General features: G+C 36.6%; 1 protein-coding gene across 4 annotated transcripts in view; it reads right to left on the bottom strand.

Moving 5' to 3' along the window:
• The window catches only part of LOC107075802 (mucin-3A-like), a 112,276-nt gene that overhangs the window by 87,296 nt on the left and 9,126 nt on the right, over positions 1–15,854 (bottom strand). For all 4 annotated transcript variants that reach the window (XM_015338330.2, XM_015338332.2, XM_069181760.1 and 1 more), the window contains 3 exons: positions 14,842–14,997; positions 13,427–13,627; positions 8,901–9,055 (listed from right to left, as the gene is read on the bottom strand). In XM_015338330.2, coding sequence (XP_015193816.2) covers positions 8,901–9,055; positions 13,427–13,627; positions 14,842–14,997 — 512 coding nt within the window. The remainder of the gene's footprint in view (positions 1–8,900; positions 9,056–13,426; positions 13,628–14,841; positions 14,998–15,854) is intronic.

Raw genomic sequence — 15,854 nt, 5'->3', positions numbered from 1 at the left:
TGCTTCAAAGCTGTACTAAGACACATCATTTTTAAAGCATGACTGAGTAAATGCAACTGTGCATCTGGTTATGTATTATCCATATGACGTCTTTTTTTTTCTTTTCTGCTTCAATCAGCCCTGTTCCTCAGCATAAAATATGAGCAGGTGCACAATATGAGCTAAAATATATCTTCTAAGACAGCAGACTGCTTAGCTGGTAGAAAGGTTGGAAATAGAAGACAGAAGAAGCTTACATTGCATTATCCAAATCTTTCCAATCAAAATCATCAGAATTTCTTGCTAATGGCCATTAAAACTTTCATGAATTACAAATCATAAGGCAGTAAGGGGGTTATTATTATTGTAAACTCATCACCTTTTCATACACCATTAATTAACATTAAGTGACATTAACACTAATAATACTAATATTTAAAACAAGAATCTGTCAATTAAACACTTAAATCTATACACTGGTGTTGCTTATTTTCTTTTATTTTACAATGAGAGAATAATTATTTTTTTAAGGTCATTCACTAGACATACAGTAAGAACATAAGACAGTTTGCAGTTGAGAAGAGACCATTCAAGCCATCTAACCTGTTTAGTTCTAATTAGCTAATTGATCTCAGGGTCTCATTCAGTCTTTTCTACAAGAAAACGATGGTACTGACTTTGGTAGCACGGCTAGTTGTTTTTTTCCCCAGACTTCCCACATCTCCTTCTGCAAAGGAGTGCCTCCTGTTCTCGGTTGTAAAGGCACTTCTCTGTGTCACCTGTATTGTATTTCACTGGTGATTCTGTTAGTTAAATGGGATGCCAATGCCTCCTGGAAATGTACCTGGTTTCTCTTATCTGGACAGATTACAGAGCAGCCATACCTTTTCGGTGTTGACCCAAACTAAACACCATATTCTAACTGAAATCTTAGGAGTATACCGGACAATTTCAACACACTACCCCTTGATTAAATTCCTATTTTAAAACTATATAAATCCTAAAATAGCAACATAAATAAGGCAGATTTAGGAAGTGCTTTGGGACTTGTAAGGCAGTACGTTAAAAAATTTCACATGTAACTGATGGAGAGTTAGAAATGGGTGTTTTTAAATCAAGCATGATTTCAGAAGTTGTATTTAGACTTGCTGTTTATGTTTCTTTTCTTCATGCTATGCACACATTCACAACACCTAAAATGATGTATTCTAGTGAAGTTTAAGAGAACTCCACAGTGAGGTAACTTGTGACCTTAGTTCTGAGTTCTATCCCAGAGGCTCAGGAAGGCCGAGCTCACTGCTCCTCTCTATATAACCTTCTGTGACTCTATCACTCAGGTGCTCATTCTGAGCAGTCCCAGTCTGCTGAGGCTTATGCTAAGCCAGGCTGTTGTGAAACTTCATTCTAAAAAAGCACATTTAAATATGCCGTTTATGTTTTATTTATACACACACATACAGCCAGATTTGCAGGCAACAGTACAGCCTCTCCTTGTCTCCACTTTTTCTGAGGGATTCAACTCCAGAAGGCAAGAAGGTAGGGAAGGGACACCAAGCCTTGGAAAATGATTTATGGATGAATCAATAAATATCAATGGTAACATTGATAAATGAGAACAGTTCAATTGTCAATATTTATTAATTAATAGATGAATTAGTGAATTGTTTCAAAGATGGGGTTGCTAATGCTTTTTATTAGACTATAAAAAGTATGAGAATCAATTGTATACTGACAGACATTAAAGCCACAACCAATGAGTACAGGAACTAACAGCATTCACTGCATTTTCAAGTTCTCTCAGTATACCGTACCATATGTGCACCACCTCAATGTGAGATCCAGAAAAAATAAAGCCTGTTTACATTCAGATAGAAGGTTTTCCTTTGTCATACCTCATACTGCCGGTTGCTGTGACTCCTGTGAACAGTGTGACAAAGAAAATAGTAAAGTACTGAGAGTTCTTTTTTTTATCTGTAACAATGAGATGAAGGTTTGAAGCAATTTCTTTGGTTTCATTTGAACTGCTAGGGATTGATGATTTCTAAACCTCACTGGTTTGTTTTATTGTTCCTGCTGAAAAATTTAAAGTGGTAATCTTCCAGGACCCTAAGTAGGCATCCAGCAGTGAAGAGTTAGAATAGAGCCTGAAATGAAGGATTGAAAATCCCGAAAAAAAGGCAAATTGTGTAACACTTTAAACTGAGTTTTCAAAAAATATGAAATGTCTTCCATTCTTTTACAAAAAATACTTCACTACGCAATCATCCTGTAAATACATGTCCTATAACTTTATACAATCAAAATGGAATGTTAAAGAATGGAAAGGAAAATATACATAGTCACAATTTATGGAAAATTATAATTCTTTATATTTGAAAGTTGTATTGACTTTTATAAAGACTATAAAGCAGCAAAGGGAATCTTGGCTGGTTTATTAATAGCTTTAACATACTGTGGGGTTTAAATTTCCGAATACCCCTTTTCTTTCACCACACTGAAAGCAGCTTATGCCACTTGGATCTGGCAATGTGAATCTACTTGTAACTGTTTCCACTTTCCTGTAATTAGTAACTCTCCTTTAAGTAATCATTTCCACTCCAGAGTAATTTTCACATCTCGATAATTTCTCGCCAGTACAAAATCGGTTTCAGTGATAATAACAAACCTGTTTTTATAGATTGAGGTGTTTAGTTAATGTTCATTTTTTGACTTAGGTAAAATGCTTGTCAGAGTTTTTTTAGACTCCTACCACACATTGTTAGAATGATGTGCTTTGTGTTCAAAGTCCTCATTTGAAATTGAGATTGGAAGGTTCACCGGAGCCATTCAATTTAATTTGGAACAGCCTGAGCATGCAAGACTCCTCATCAGTTGTTGCCCTTGTTTATTCTCAGATGATGAAAGCAGTGGCACTTCGGATTGTTCATACTCCAGTCATCTCTTTGCCCCAGTTATTTCAACATGTTTCACCTGTGTCAGCCCCCTCTTGCTTCCTTCATTCTCCCAAACTAATGAAAAATGTATCTGTGGCGCTAATTGACCTGTCTTCTACTAACAGGCAGCCAATTAAATTAAGTGAAACATGTAATATGTTAGGAAATGCATCTACACAAAGTAGAAAAACAGACTAGCAAACAAAAACTAGAAATATTAGGATACTCAATAAAGTGAAGTGGAACTGATGTTTTGACTTTTGATTTCAGAGAACACATAAAAATATTTATGCTGCAAGGAAACACTTGAAATCTAAAAGTTACAAATAAGACCTTTGCTTAGACCAAGAATAGACATTCTTTGTTTGGCCACTGATTGACACTTCCTGATTTGTTTCTGCCATTTATGACATGCAGAATATCTTTAAGAGACTCGGCTCTATAAGAAGAATGCTTTCAAGACCCCCCAGTTTAGAAGCATTATTTGTGAAACTCTTTCATGTCTGTAACAGTTTTACAGTAAAACAGGACTCTGTTGTGCAATGGTGACAGCAGTGGAAATGGACAACTCGCCTGAAAAACAAACACGAAGACGAGTAAGGCTGGAAATACAGTAGGGAGGTAGAGAAGGAAAAAAAACACAAGCTGAGAAGAAAAAGTGCCATTGTGAGGGCGAACAGGTCAGCTTTTAATGAACCTTGAGCAGGGGCTGTCCAGGCTCATCAGTGAGAAATCAGTCAACAGGGTGCAGGCAAAGAACAAAATCCTTAAAAAGCCCAGTGCAGCCTGTTTTAATCCCTTTTCACTGGTACTTAAACAGCCTTGAGCAAAATCCCTTGGCTATACAAGACACTGAATTCCCTGCTGAACAAACAAAAAAAAAGGCATGCTTCCTTCCCAAGGCCAGCAACAGAGCAGTCTAAAAATTCTGCAGGAGGTGCTACACTCTATTACTATGGTGGCCTTCTTACACAGTGGTGTGCCATGAATAAGAATGAGGCAAGCACTCAAGGGGTTGCCACGTCAACCTTTAGACACTTCTTTTAAAATGATGGATATCATTTCAAAGAGGAGATAACTGACAATAAACAAATTAAGTGCTCAAGGAGATTGAGCTGTGTTGCTTTATTTTCCATCTACAGTGTGCAGTATTTCCAGCCCTTCTCTAAAGTCTGCAGCACCCCGCGCCCCTGCTGCTTCTGCATTAAAGTCATGTTAGTAACCATAATTTGCTGCTGAAACACAGTGACTGGCAAAATAATCCAATCTGATCTTCGGTAAACAACATACTAGTACGGATTCTTATAATACACGTGTGGCTCTTCTCATCCTCACAAAGAGCCGCATCAGGGCACCACAGCTGGCAGGTGATGTGCGCTCAGCTCATACCTCAGCCTCATCAGCAGCGTCTTTCATGCCTTCCTGGAACACCAACGTTTGCATCGATCTCCCTGCCCACTACTCATGTCCCCAGTGAATCAATAGCGTATTGAACTCACCAACACACACACCTACCACAACAAGAAAAAGGTATTTTGTAACGCTGAAACCTAATCATTAAAATGATTCATCTGAGCTACAGGAAAACTGTTTTATCAGTACACTCCAATTTTTGGACAAAAAGTAAGATGATGCTTTTTTTACAACTTGAAGAGCCCTATTCTACCAGGCATGCCTTAAGCACAGCTTTTTTCAGTGATCTTTATAATATGACATACAGTATAACTCATACAACTACAGCTTATGGACTATACTGATGTACTATAATAATAATAATAATAATAATAATAATAATAAACTTTATTTTATATAGCACCTTTAAAGGTGGCTTCTCAAAGCGCTTTACAGGATGACAATAATAAATAAGACTACAACAATAAATACTGTATGTAAAACAGTATTTTACTGTTTTTAGTTTTCAATATTTCTTAATTGCTCCCAAAAGACTGAAGTGTTGTTGATTATAGTTTTAAACTCAGAAGACACTTGGCTTTATTGCAGTAAGCTGAATTTAAAATAATGTATACATGTATAAATCAGTATATGACTGATTTGCCTGCACATCTTAGCAATGCAACAAAGATGTGCTCCACGTTTGCAGGGGAAGCTAAACCTGTTCTCAGTGAACTATATTTGTGCACATTTTATGGATATCTTTAAATTCTCAGTCACTGAATATCTGGAACAAATGGTAATTTCAACTAATTAAGCCCAGTAATTGATTAAATTAATTAAAAGTATTAAAATTAATCTATTAACAGCTCACATAAAAAAAATAAAGAAACATCTCCTTCCAAGAATATCTAGGCCACTCCTCCACTGTTAAGTGGCTCCAGATATGGTCCTGCATTTTTTTTTGTTTGTTTGTCAAGGCTGTTCAGATGACATGTTCCTAACAGTGCTGGATCAGTGCCCTTATAATCTTCTGGTACCACAGTTTTCCCATGCTGTGAACCCCCAAAGATATGAACGTGGCATTAACACAGCTAAGAAAGCTGTCTTTCTGAAGGTTATATGACAAACATCTCCACCTGCTGGAGAGTATAAAAAACAATATCATTAAAGGGATTGGATTTTCTCTCGAACATATTTGACAAAGAAGTGCGCAATATAAAAACCTTGAAAAATGTATAAAAACTCATATTTGATCAACTTTCAGGTTCACTCTCATAAGCGGGGGCTCAGACATCTGCTTTCTCAGTCAATTGCTAGGTCGTAACAAAGTCAACAGAGTCTAATGAACTGGCAATAAATTACAGAGACAGCACCCATTAGTGAAATAAAGCATTTAAGTGTATGAGACTTGCTGCCTGGCAAAGAGCAAGCATGCTCTCAAAAACCACAGGATAATAACATGAAACGTACAACAGGTTATTTAATGCTCCATTTCATCTGCTATACTATCCTTAACTGTAAGAGTGATGCAGTGAAGCATCAGGAAACTATATCTTGCACCTTTTGTGCAAGTGTTTTTCTGATGTGACCTTGAAGGATCACTATCCTTAACCAACACGAATAAGAAACAAAAAATACAAAAATACACAAGGCTGGAACATGATGCAGAATAAGGAAAGGTCAAGTAGAATTGCTTTCACGAGACTATAGTGTGTGATTTCCAAAAATATATATAAAAATGTGATTCAGACAGACTAAGAGGCAAAGTGGGCAAAAAAAGTTTTTAAAATGAGACATCATCAATCATTTTGTCATTGTGAAGCATGACAAATTAGAAAGGAAGCCCATTAAGAAAGTGAGAATTGCCAATCAGGTTACATTAGGTAAATGACTAATGACAACATGGAAGTGCCTAACATAATTCCCTCCCCATGCAAGTACAGTATATCCACTTGTTTCTGTATTCTCTGTCCCAGCCAGGCCAGGCACAGACTGCCCCTGCTGTCTGAAGTCAAGAGCTGGTAGCACGTATAGTCATGAGAACCAATTGACCAATGAAGCTGAAAGAGTTTAGGGAATATATAAGATCAAATGGAATAATAATAGTGCAAAAAAATAAATAAAGCCAGGTTTGAAGTTCATAATGTCCTAGTCAATGATTCACCTCTTAAATATAAAGAAATCTACATTAAAAAAATTGAAACCAGCTGAGGAAGATGCATTGCTAGATTTGCCACCTCCATGGAAATGAAAACTTTATTTTTCATCAGCACCTATCAGTTCAGCATCTTGTGATTAATCAAGTAGCAGACAGACATTTAGGCACAGCAGCTGTTGTTGTAAACCTGGTTTGTTAGAAGAGGTAGTCCTTTTGCTTCCAGAAACAACAAGCTCCTAAATAACTTTTAATTAAAGCCAAATAAATTGACCACTGAAGCCTTATTCTGGAAAGCAGACATTTTGCTTCAGGACTTTAAAAAAGAATTTTTGATTCAATCACAATGTCTTTCTTATTATTTTAAGAAAGTTAAATGATTGGCATTGTTCTGTCACAATTGAAAAGAAATGAGTTTCTCGATTGTTAAAAGGATCTGTTGTTAATCACTTAATGGAAGGATGAATAAGCAAGGAAGAATAACAGATTATGAAAAAAAAAACAAAAAATACAATTTTCTATGTAATGTTGAAAAGATTACATAATTTATGAAACTAGGTTAGCCTATGCTATTTATTATAATAATCTCATGGAACCAGCTTCTACAGATTTAAACCCATAATTCCAAAGCAGCATTGCACAACCATTAGTGCAAAGCTAAGATAAGCAAGCAATACCTTCTGTCTACAGCTGCATGACCACTGATATTATGTTACTAAATGATTAAATATACTGGTGCTTTGTAACCTAAGCTGTACTCATTTAACATTAAATAAGAAAAACTGTTTCAGTGAAGAACTTTTTTTAATCACAAAATACATGATGTATTGCTATCTCAAATTTCAATAGTGACATTACATAAACTGTATTTTAAGATAGCTGCACCCCATTCTACTAGAACTGTCTGTGGAATCAAATATCTATAAACCTGGAATCACAATTCATTGTAATCCACTATGAACATTTTTATTAAAATGTTCACAAAGTCCATGTGTTTTGAATGTACTGCATGTCTCCTGTAATGACATGTTTAATGACTGAACCATGTATAGTAGATGTCCTACAACTACTGTAAATGGACATTCCCAGCCAAGAACTGGAAGATGATTGACTACAATGCAATACAGTGGGCTGAGGAGATTCAGGACGGTCTGGACAAGCTATAGCTTTCACTATAGCAGCCTCTTGATGACATTTTCCACAGATTAAAGTATTTCACTATTTAAATATAAAATGTCCTCTTCAAAATGAAAACATCCAAAAACCATTATTCCAGATGTGGCCATGGATATTGGAAATTAGAACATGGAATGTGCTAATGAAAGCTTCATCTATGTACTGGACTAGCCCTTCCAGGAGATTTGAGGCTATAAACTGGATCTGCAAGTGTTCATGCAAATAAGCCAATAAAGCAGTTTCTTTGTCCTATGTTACTTATTAAGCAGCTCAATGGTTTGAATACTGACTTCCCATTGCGTGCATTAGTGTTGCCAGAAGCCTCTGGCATTTAGCACTGAACTCAGAACTCATTGGAACACCTCAAATAGTGGATGAATCATCCAACACTGAAGAACAGCCCCAAGGATTTAACCCAATCTGTTCTTTAAAGTAATTAACTGAAGAAAATTATTACCTGACTGATACAGCTTAAAATTTAGTTAATTTCATAAATAAACCTGCCCTTGAGGACTACAGAAGCACGATACTAGTTTAAGGGTAGTTATGTGTGATGTTTTTCACAAGGGAAAACATGTACAGTATCTTATAGTGTAAGCATGATATACATGGGAATTACTATAGGAAATGCAAGCTTTGTAAGTACAGATGGAGGCTGACTTGTTTCTAACAAACCCATTAAACAATGTAGATTCAAGATAATGAAAAAATGGAACAAGAACATAATTTCCAATTAATCACTTCAGATATACCTTAACTGCTTTTTTTCATGATGCATATGTCATTACTTTTTAATCACAGCATTGCTCCTGCCAGGTACTGAACTGTAATTACATTTGTGAATTCTTATTAGCAGATAAGAATTTGATCGTGGACCTTCAGTAGAAGGTTTAACCAAACGTAATTAATTCTGCTGAATTAAGATGTCCTCTATTTCCTCAGTACAGTATTTTCCACTTTGTAAAAATGTCAATACCGGTAGTAAAGCTTCTTCAAGTGCTGTGCTGCTTTCCAGCAGGAGATAACAAAAATATGGGTTTTGCAAAGGGGGGGGGGGGTGGAGAGAGAGAAGATTCAAAGCAAGTTTTCTAAAAAAGAAAAATCTAGTCAGCACCTGAGGCCAAATTTCACAATCTTATCAAGCCAAAGAGAGTAGCTTCCCAGCAGGCACAACATAACAAGTATTGGGTAGGCTGCTGGTTTTGCTCCTAAAGCACCAATATGTTAGAACAAGAGCAGGAAAGCATTGTCAATTTACTTACTTTTCAGCACTCGCTGCTATTCTGAATGTATCTGAAGGAGCAGTTCTCGGAAGAAGCAGGGGCTGCTTGATCGGTTTCCTTTCATTCCCTCCCATCTCCACGTCCTTTAAATTTTGATGACTCGAGACATGTACTCTGGACGTACGATGTCGGTCCTTTAAAAAAAAAAGAAAAAACGTATATTTTACCATGCAAATTGAAAAACCACTGAGGGCCGGGTGGCTTGGTGGAGCTGTAAATGGGCAGTATATCATTAACACTCTTTTCCTTTGAGTTCCAAGTGGACAGGTGTCCATGACATTCGGCCGGTGTGACAACTGGCACTCATTAACACCTCCACAAGGATTTGCAAGGGTACGGCCTGACAAAGCCTCTTCTTCCAGTGGGGCATTGGAAGCCAGCACTGCCTTAAGCCTAAAGATATTTTTCATGTATACTATATAAGCATACGCAAAACTGAATCTTCTCTTCTGAAAAGGGCGTTAGATGTTCATCTGAAAGATTCCCTAATGTGTAGTGATTTGTGGCAGTGCTTTATTTTGAATATTTCGTTCTCTTGCCTTCAAATGGAGGAAGAAACACTGGAATGCTAACTAACTAATGTAAGGTTGCTAACTGGTAACAAAGCAGCCCTCACAACAATGCTATTTTTTATAAATATTCCATGTGGCAAGTTTAATTAAGGGTCTATATAGGTGATCTACAGTATGCATTTGTTGAGCTAAATGCTACTGTCTGTAAAGCTAGCTCTCCTTAAAAAATAAATCTTAATCAAAAGAGAAAAGCATGTATTTTCCTACAATACATTTTACAAATTAAACTGAGACCTCTGCTGGTGTCTTGTAAGAATAACCACTTTTTAAATTGCACTTAAGCCTTTTACTTGTTCTAACTATATAAGCATAGTTTTTCATTAAATGTAGGAACACAGTGAAACTAAGAAACCTAGTAGAACTGATTGAACTCACTGGCGTATAAAGGTAATTTTCACTGGGGCTAATGAGTTTAGTTCTATTATAGCTCTGGCACTTCACAGAAAGGACCTAATTAACAAAATAAATGTAAACCTCTTTAATGACTTCCACAATAAAAGAAATGGTATTCAGGATATACTGAAGGTGCATTGCAATCCTTACTATTTCTTTTTTTTGCCAAGCATTGTTAGAATAAAGTTCACTCTGAAGCCTGAAAAAAACTAGAAGGCACAGAGGGCACATTTTCCCTTTCTCTCTAGGCAGTAGAGCCTTGTTACATTTGAACAGAAGATTTAGACTTAACTGTCACTCCAACTGGAAAATTTAGTTCCAGTGACAAAATATTTTAGTTCTGCATGTGATGATCAAGTCTTAAGGAGCACATTAGTTTTTTAGCAAGGCTCTGAACTGTTTCATTTACCTATTAATCTGAATAATCTGCATTTAACTCTGCAAGAGTACAATGATTTGTAGACAGTCTACAGGTGCTGTGTCCACTTCTGTATCAAGGCTGATGTCACGCACATTCTTTGGAAATGCTAGCAGTGTGCAATATTTGTGGTTTGTTATATAACCTCATTTCTTGCAGTCTGAAATCAATGGTTCTTAAATCAAGCTCTAATGTGAAAAACCTCTATTGACATTTTGAAGTAGTACTACTGGGTTTCCAGCATGGTTGGAAGATCCCTGTATTGATGAAAGTACAATAAGCTGACTAGAGCAAGAAAAGTTTTGATGAGTGAACCCAAAGCTAATAAACAACATTAAGCTGTTTATGGCTCATTAGAATCTAAGCATTACAAGACAATCCTGCAACAAAACCCTTGGTAATGGCTTTTTAAAGAAGGGTATACAGGATACTTATAAATAAGGACCCAAACTATCATCAAAAACAGCTGCAGATGCCAGGATTTACTGTTTCTACAACCCCATCGCATCATAATCTTGACTTCTATAAACCACCCATCATGTTCTGAAACATCTTAAAAGTGTTTTACAAATCCACGTGCTAACAGACGGTCAGAGAGCAGCAGAACTCAATTCACTTAGTGCCCTTGTCGGATTTGTCTAGACACGCTAGGCTTAGAGTATTCCGTTTCAGAGCCACCGCGGATTAGATCAGTATCCACACTACTGCACTCATGATTTTAAAAAATAAAAGGCAGGAATAAAACCTTTTTTGCATTAGAAAGAACATGAGCTTAACAGATTTACTCCTGTATTTGATCTTATGCTGAGGGCAGAGGTCTGGTATTCCCTCTTGCTTCTCTTTCAGTAATTATTCATTAATTACTGAGAAGAGATTACACAACTCGTATTACACTTGCATACCCAGGTCGTGTACTGACCCAGCAATGTTTAAAAGGCCACTTAATTACTAATGTTGATGCTTAATTGTTTTTTTTTCTTCATTGATGATACCGTTCTTATCATTTTATTTGGTGGAATACAAAAAACTGAAAGAAACAGTGGTAAACATACATATCTCCTCATGGGCCAATGTGCCAAACAATAATGGTCAAAGTTGAAGCACAGAAGAAAAATATGATTTTGTGTTAATCCATCTATTTTCTAACCTCTTACTCCAATTCAGGGACACAGGGGAGATCTCGACAAGCATCAGTCACAAGGCAGGCTACACCTTTGACAGGACGCCAGTCAATTGCAGGGCAGACACACAGACACAAACGTGCACACGTGAGCCAACTTTCCCAGAAAGGAATTAACCTACCAGTAAGTTTTTGATCTGTGGGAGAAAACTCAAGCATCCAGAGGAAACCCATGCGAACACAAGGAGAACACAATCTCCACACAAATAGCATAAATAATTAATCACTTGGGAAATTGTGATGGATTTTAAATTTATCTTTCCCCTACTTTGCCTATTTCCAAAATCATACACAAACTAAATACTTAGAAGATTCTAATAATTTGTGTGTGTAGCATAAAAATAATTTTTGCTCTATACTTAATCATTCTTTTAACATCTAAAATGATAAATTCTTAGTATAGCAGTTTCAGGTTTTTCCTCAAAGACAATTAAACAGTAGTGAAATGCTGCAATGAAAAGCAATTAAAGCAATAAAATTGCATTGCAATGTCCATGAGAGAGAATGTTGTTCCCTGTACATTAATAAGGCATGTTGTGACAGGTGTTATCCACCCAAGAATCATCTTGATTATAGAGTGTTGCACTAAGGTTTTCCCAGTGGTCAATGGAAAGAAAACTTGCAGATAAGGTGGTTCCACTATCAGCCAAACAGTGACTTACAATACAGATCTTTCCCCAAGTTTCAGTGGGATTCCCCCCCAACAAAGAAAAAGCACATAACTGTGTGATACTATGTTGACAACATGTGTTGTCCATCTATGGAAGATGTGTCCAGTCCTGGGCCAGGACAGGAACTGTGTTGGGAGATATTGCTGGACTGGTTCACATTCATAGCTTTTCCCAATTCTTATCATAAGATAGTTATCAAACAACAGGAGGCCATTATGCACATCTAGCCTACTTGATAATGTGCAGCTAAATGATCCAAGGACTGCATACAGCTGTTTCTTGAAGGAAATCAGGATATCATATCAGCGTAACGGCAAGACTAGCTTGTTCCATAGTCCCCCGTCCCCTGGGTAAAGAGTAGCTTCCATTCTCGGTTTTAAGTGTACTTACTTCCATGTAATACAGTTCTCAATTTGAGTTACTGAAGGGTCGATTTAACGAAGTGCAGCACTCCAGAACCAGGACTGGGCACCCCTGTTTCATGATTTTTACTTCACAACAAACCACGCTCCTCACTATCTGGGGAGGGGTACAAACAATCGGCTTAGTGTGTGGTCAACCAATCACTACTGGGATGACACCACTGACAAATTATCACCAGGCTGGGGCCAAAGGTTTCTGCAGAGGGAATCGTGGCCTAATAAGCATCTGGCAGCTGAGGCCTCACAGCAGCTAGAAGTGCCAAGGTCTGTTTTTTTTAATTCCTCATTTCAGCTAATGGGGCTATTATGTGATTGGAGATCAAGGATTCTGTAATCATTATTTAATCAGAAACTGATTAATATATGGAGGAAATGGTCGTTTTCGAAAATTAAATGAATAATTAGATCACTTAAGCATTTACACATGTGTTGGTAGGAAACCCAGAAGTCACTGTCGCCCCTACCAGAATAAATCTATCGCCCAAGGAATGGATTGATAATTAACGAGCACTAGAGCTGGCGCATCCAAATGCAGAGTCTATACTGTTAGCTCAAAGTAATCATAAAACAGGGGAAAAGCACATGCAAGGCAAAGAAATCTAGAAGCTGTATTCTGTATTTATCAGCATCCTCATTGTGTTATCAACAAAAAAATATAAAAAGAACTTATAATAATAGGCTAAATGCATTATATATATATATGTCTGAGTTTGTGTTAGTAACCATGTTTTTAATAAAAATATATCCCATATGTTGAGCCTAAAAACAGAGGTGCGCTTATATTGATTACCTGGAAGAACAGAAAGAAAAAGAAAAAAGTCACGGCCCCTTCTCCCTTGTGAACCTTACCTCCTCCGAGCCAGTGGCTTCAGCGCTTGAAGCAGCAGTGACCATTCCTCCCCCGTGCCGCGATTTCTTGCCGTACAAAATGAGAAGGGACACAAGCAAGACGCAGAGGACTGCCAGCACCACCACCGCGGCTAACCAGCCTGTGAAATCTGCTAGCGGGGGTAATGAGGTGGCAATCACAGCAGATGGAACCTTCACCACCTGCAACGATTCAATTTCAATCCTTCAGAGGTATTCTGCAGCAGCTATTCCCCTTCGCTTAGCAAGCCCCAAAACTGTATTTAGTTGCAGAGTACCGATCATAATCTTAGAAACTGTATAGTGTCTCTCTGGACATGACATTGTTTTATAATTTCATCATTTTGCCTTTATTAGAAGACTTACTTTCACAAGTACATCTACAGTATATATACTGTATATAACGAGAGGCCTTCAAGACTCAATAAATTCTCAAGGTTCCTATATCAATTTGTCCCCTTTATAATGTCTCAAGATGTACTGTTTTACAAATATAATATGTAGGTTAGAGGGGACCAGCTGCAAAGGAATTTACGTGGATTATGTTGAAAAGAAGAAAACCCCAAGGTTTTGGCTGTGGAGTCTTTCTGTGAATAGTCAGGTGTCACACAACTGAAGCAGGTGCCACAGCCATAACATCGCTGTTCAATGTTGAATTAACCTCTTCTTGTTCTTACAAAATACATACACGTGAATTTTTAATGGATAATGTTTGCTATAATATGTTTAAAGCAGCAATGCCCATTTAAATATGTAATAACATTGCCGTTTGTATCAGATAGGAGAATAAAAGGATATATTATACCAGTGCTGTAACAACCTGTAATTGTTGCTGTTGTCACTGAAGTGTAATATTCTCTCACTGAAAAACTGTAATGGTTTATACAGTATATATCATCTTGTACGATGTATGTCGGATACATACCTACACTCCTGCATTTTTTAAAAGGGTATAAACTTGGAGTCTGAGGTATTGTCACACTACATGTCCTACAATGTTATTTACTACTTTATAAAGTGTAACAAATATTGTTCGTTAAAGTAACATATTTGACAAGGTTATCACCTACACTATATGTTTACAGAACACTCATTCATTATTGCCGGTTTCATAGTCACCAATGTAAGAGAGTGAATGTACGTTTAGTGGCCAACATGCGTGGAGACAGGCAGTTTCAAAATGCATTGCAATTCTTTTTCATTCTACATAACGCTTCACAAGTAATTAAAGCACAATACAAACCTGAACCTCATTTTTTGAAGAAATTGCCTATGTTAGATCAAGTAAAACCCTGAAAACATATTACATGGAAAGTGACTAATTAAGTACTAATTGACATTCACTTATATTGTATGTATAATGGATTAAATCACAGCACCTCTCAAAGAATACATACTGGATAAGGTAGGTTTTCATTTAAGGTACCAATAAGGTCTGGAAGCCTATTCAATATTTCTTCAACATCTTTGGCTCTGAGTAGGTTTCCATCAGACAGTACAGCAAACTCTATAAGGACATCTGCACTTAGTCTGCGGACAGTGAAAATCTCCACCTACAGGAAAACAGACACATACAATAGATGAGCAAATCATACATTCACATCATGATAATATTCCATATATTGCTTTTTATAGACTGAATAGTAAATAATATAAATTTGCTAATTACAGATTAATAACTAGTTAAAGATTATATAGTACATAATGTAAAGTGGCACAAATGAACTTTTAATAAACAAAATTGCACTTGAATATCTAAACTGTCATAACATTTCTTCTAACATGTCCTTTTTTCTACTGATTTATTCTTGTTTGATTTACACAGTTTGTTTAGGTACCAAGTCTTTCATGCCATGATGATTGTTCACATTTCTATATGGTACCATGTAATATTCTTTCTTTTCCCTGAGAAACCAATAAACAAATTGAACATACTATGTATATTTTTCTTGATTTTACTCTGAGCTTTAAAGCTAAATCTGAACATCTTAGGTTGATTGCTATTTTCAAATCTTTACAAATTCCATTCTTTGAATACTGGTGATGACTTGCCTGCAATCTATTTTCATTTTCTTGCTAGAAAAATCAATCTGCTTATCTAATTAATTGAACTTCATGACCACGATCTCATTACTGAGGGCATGGGGAGTCTTCGGATTCAGTGCCTGAACAAGCATATTTCACAATCATTTCCTGCCATTAAATCTTTTCCTCCTGCTTTCTGATTTCTGCACAGCCACTTCTAACTGCAATCATTTAGACACGCTTGGTTTGAGGTAAAGAAACCAATTCTGCATTTCAGTGCGATACTTCCCTTGCTGAACAAATTTGTGTTAATTGAATGGATAGCGATAAGACCTAGAGTTGTAAAACTTAAATATATTAAATAATAGATCAAATGAAATATAGA

The sequence above is a fragment of the Lepisosteus oculatus genome, chromosome 21 (assembly GCF_040954835.1).
Source record: "Lepisosteus oculatus isolate fLepOcu1 chromosome 21, fLepOcu1.hap2, whole genome shotgun sequence".
In the NCBI taxonomy this organism is placed as follows: domain Eukaryota; kingdom Metazoa; phylum Chordata; class Actinopteri; order Semionotiformes; family Lepisosteidae; genus Lepisosteus; species Lepisosteus oculatus.
This window is presented reverse-complemented; position numbering and strand designations above follow the sequence as displayed.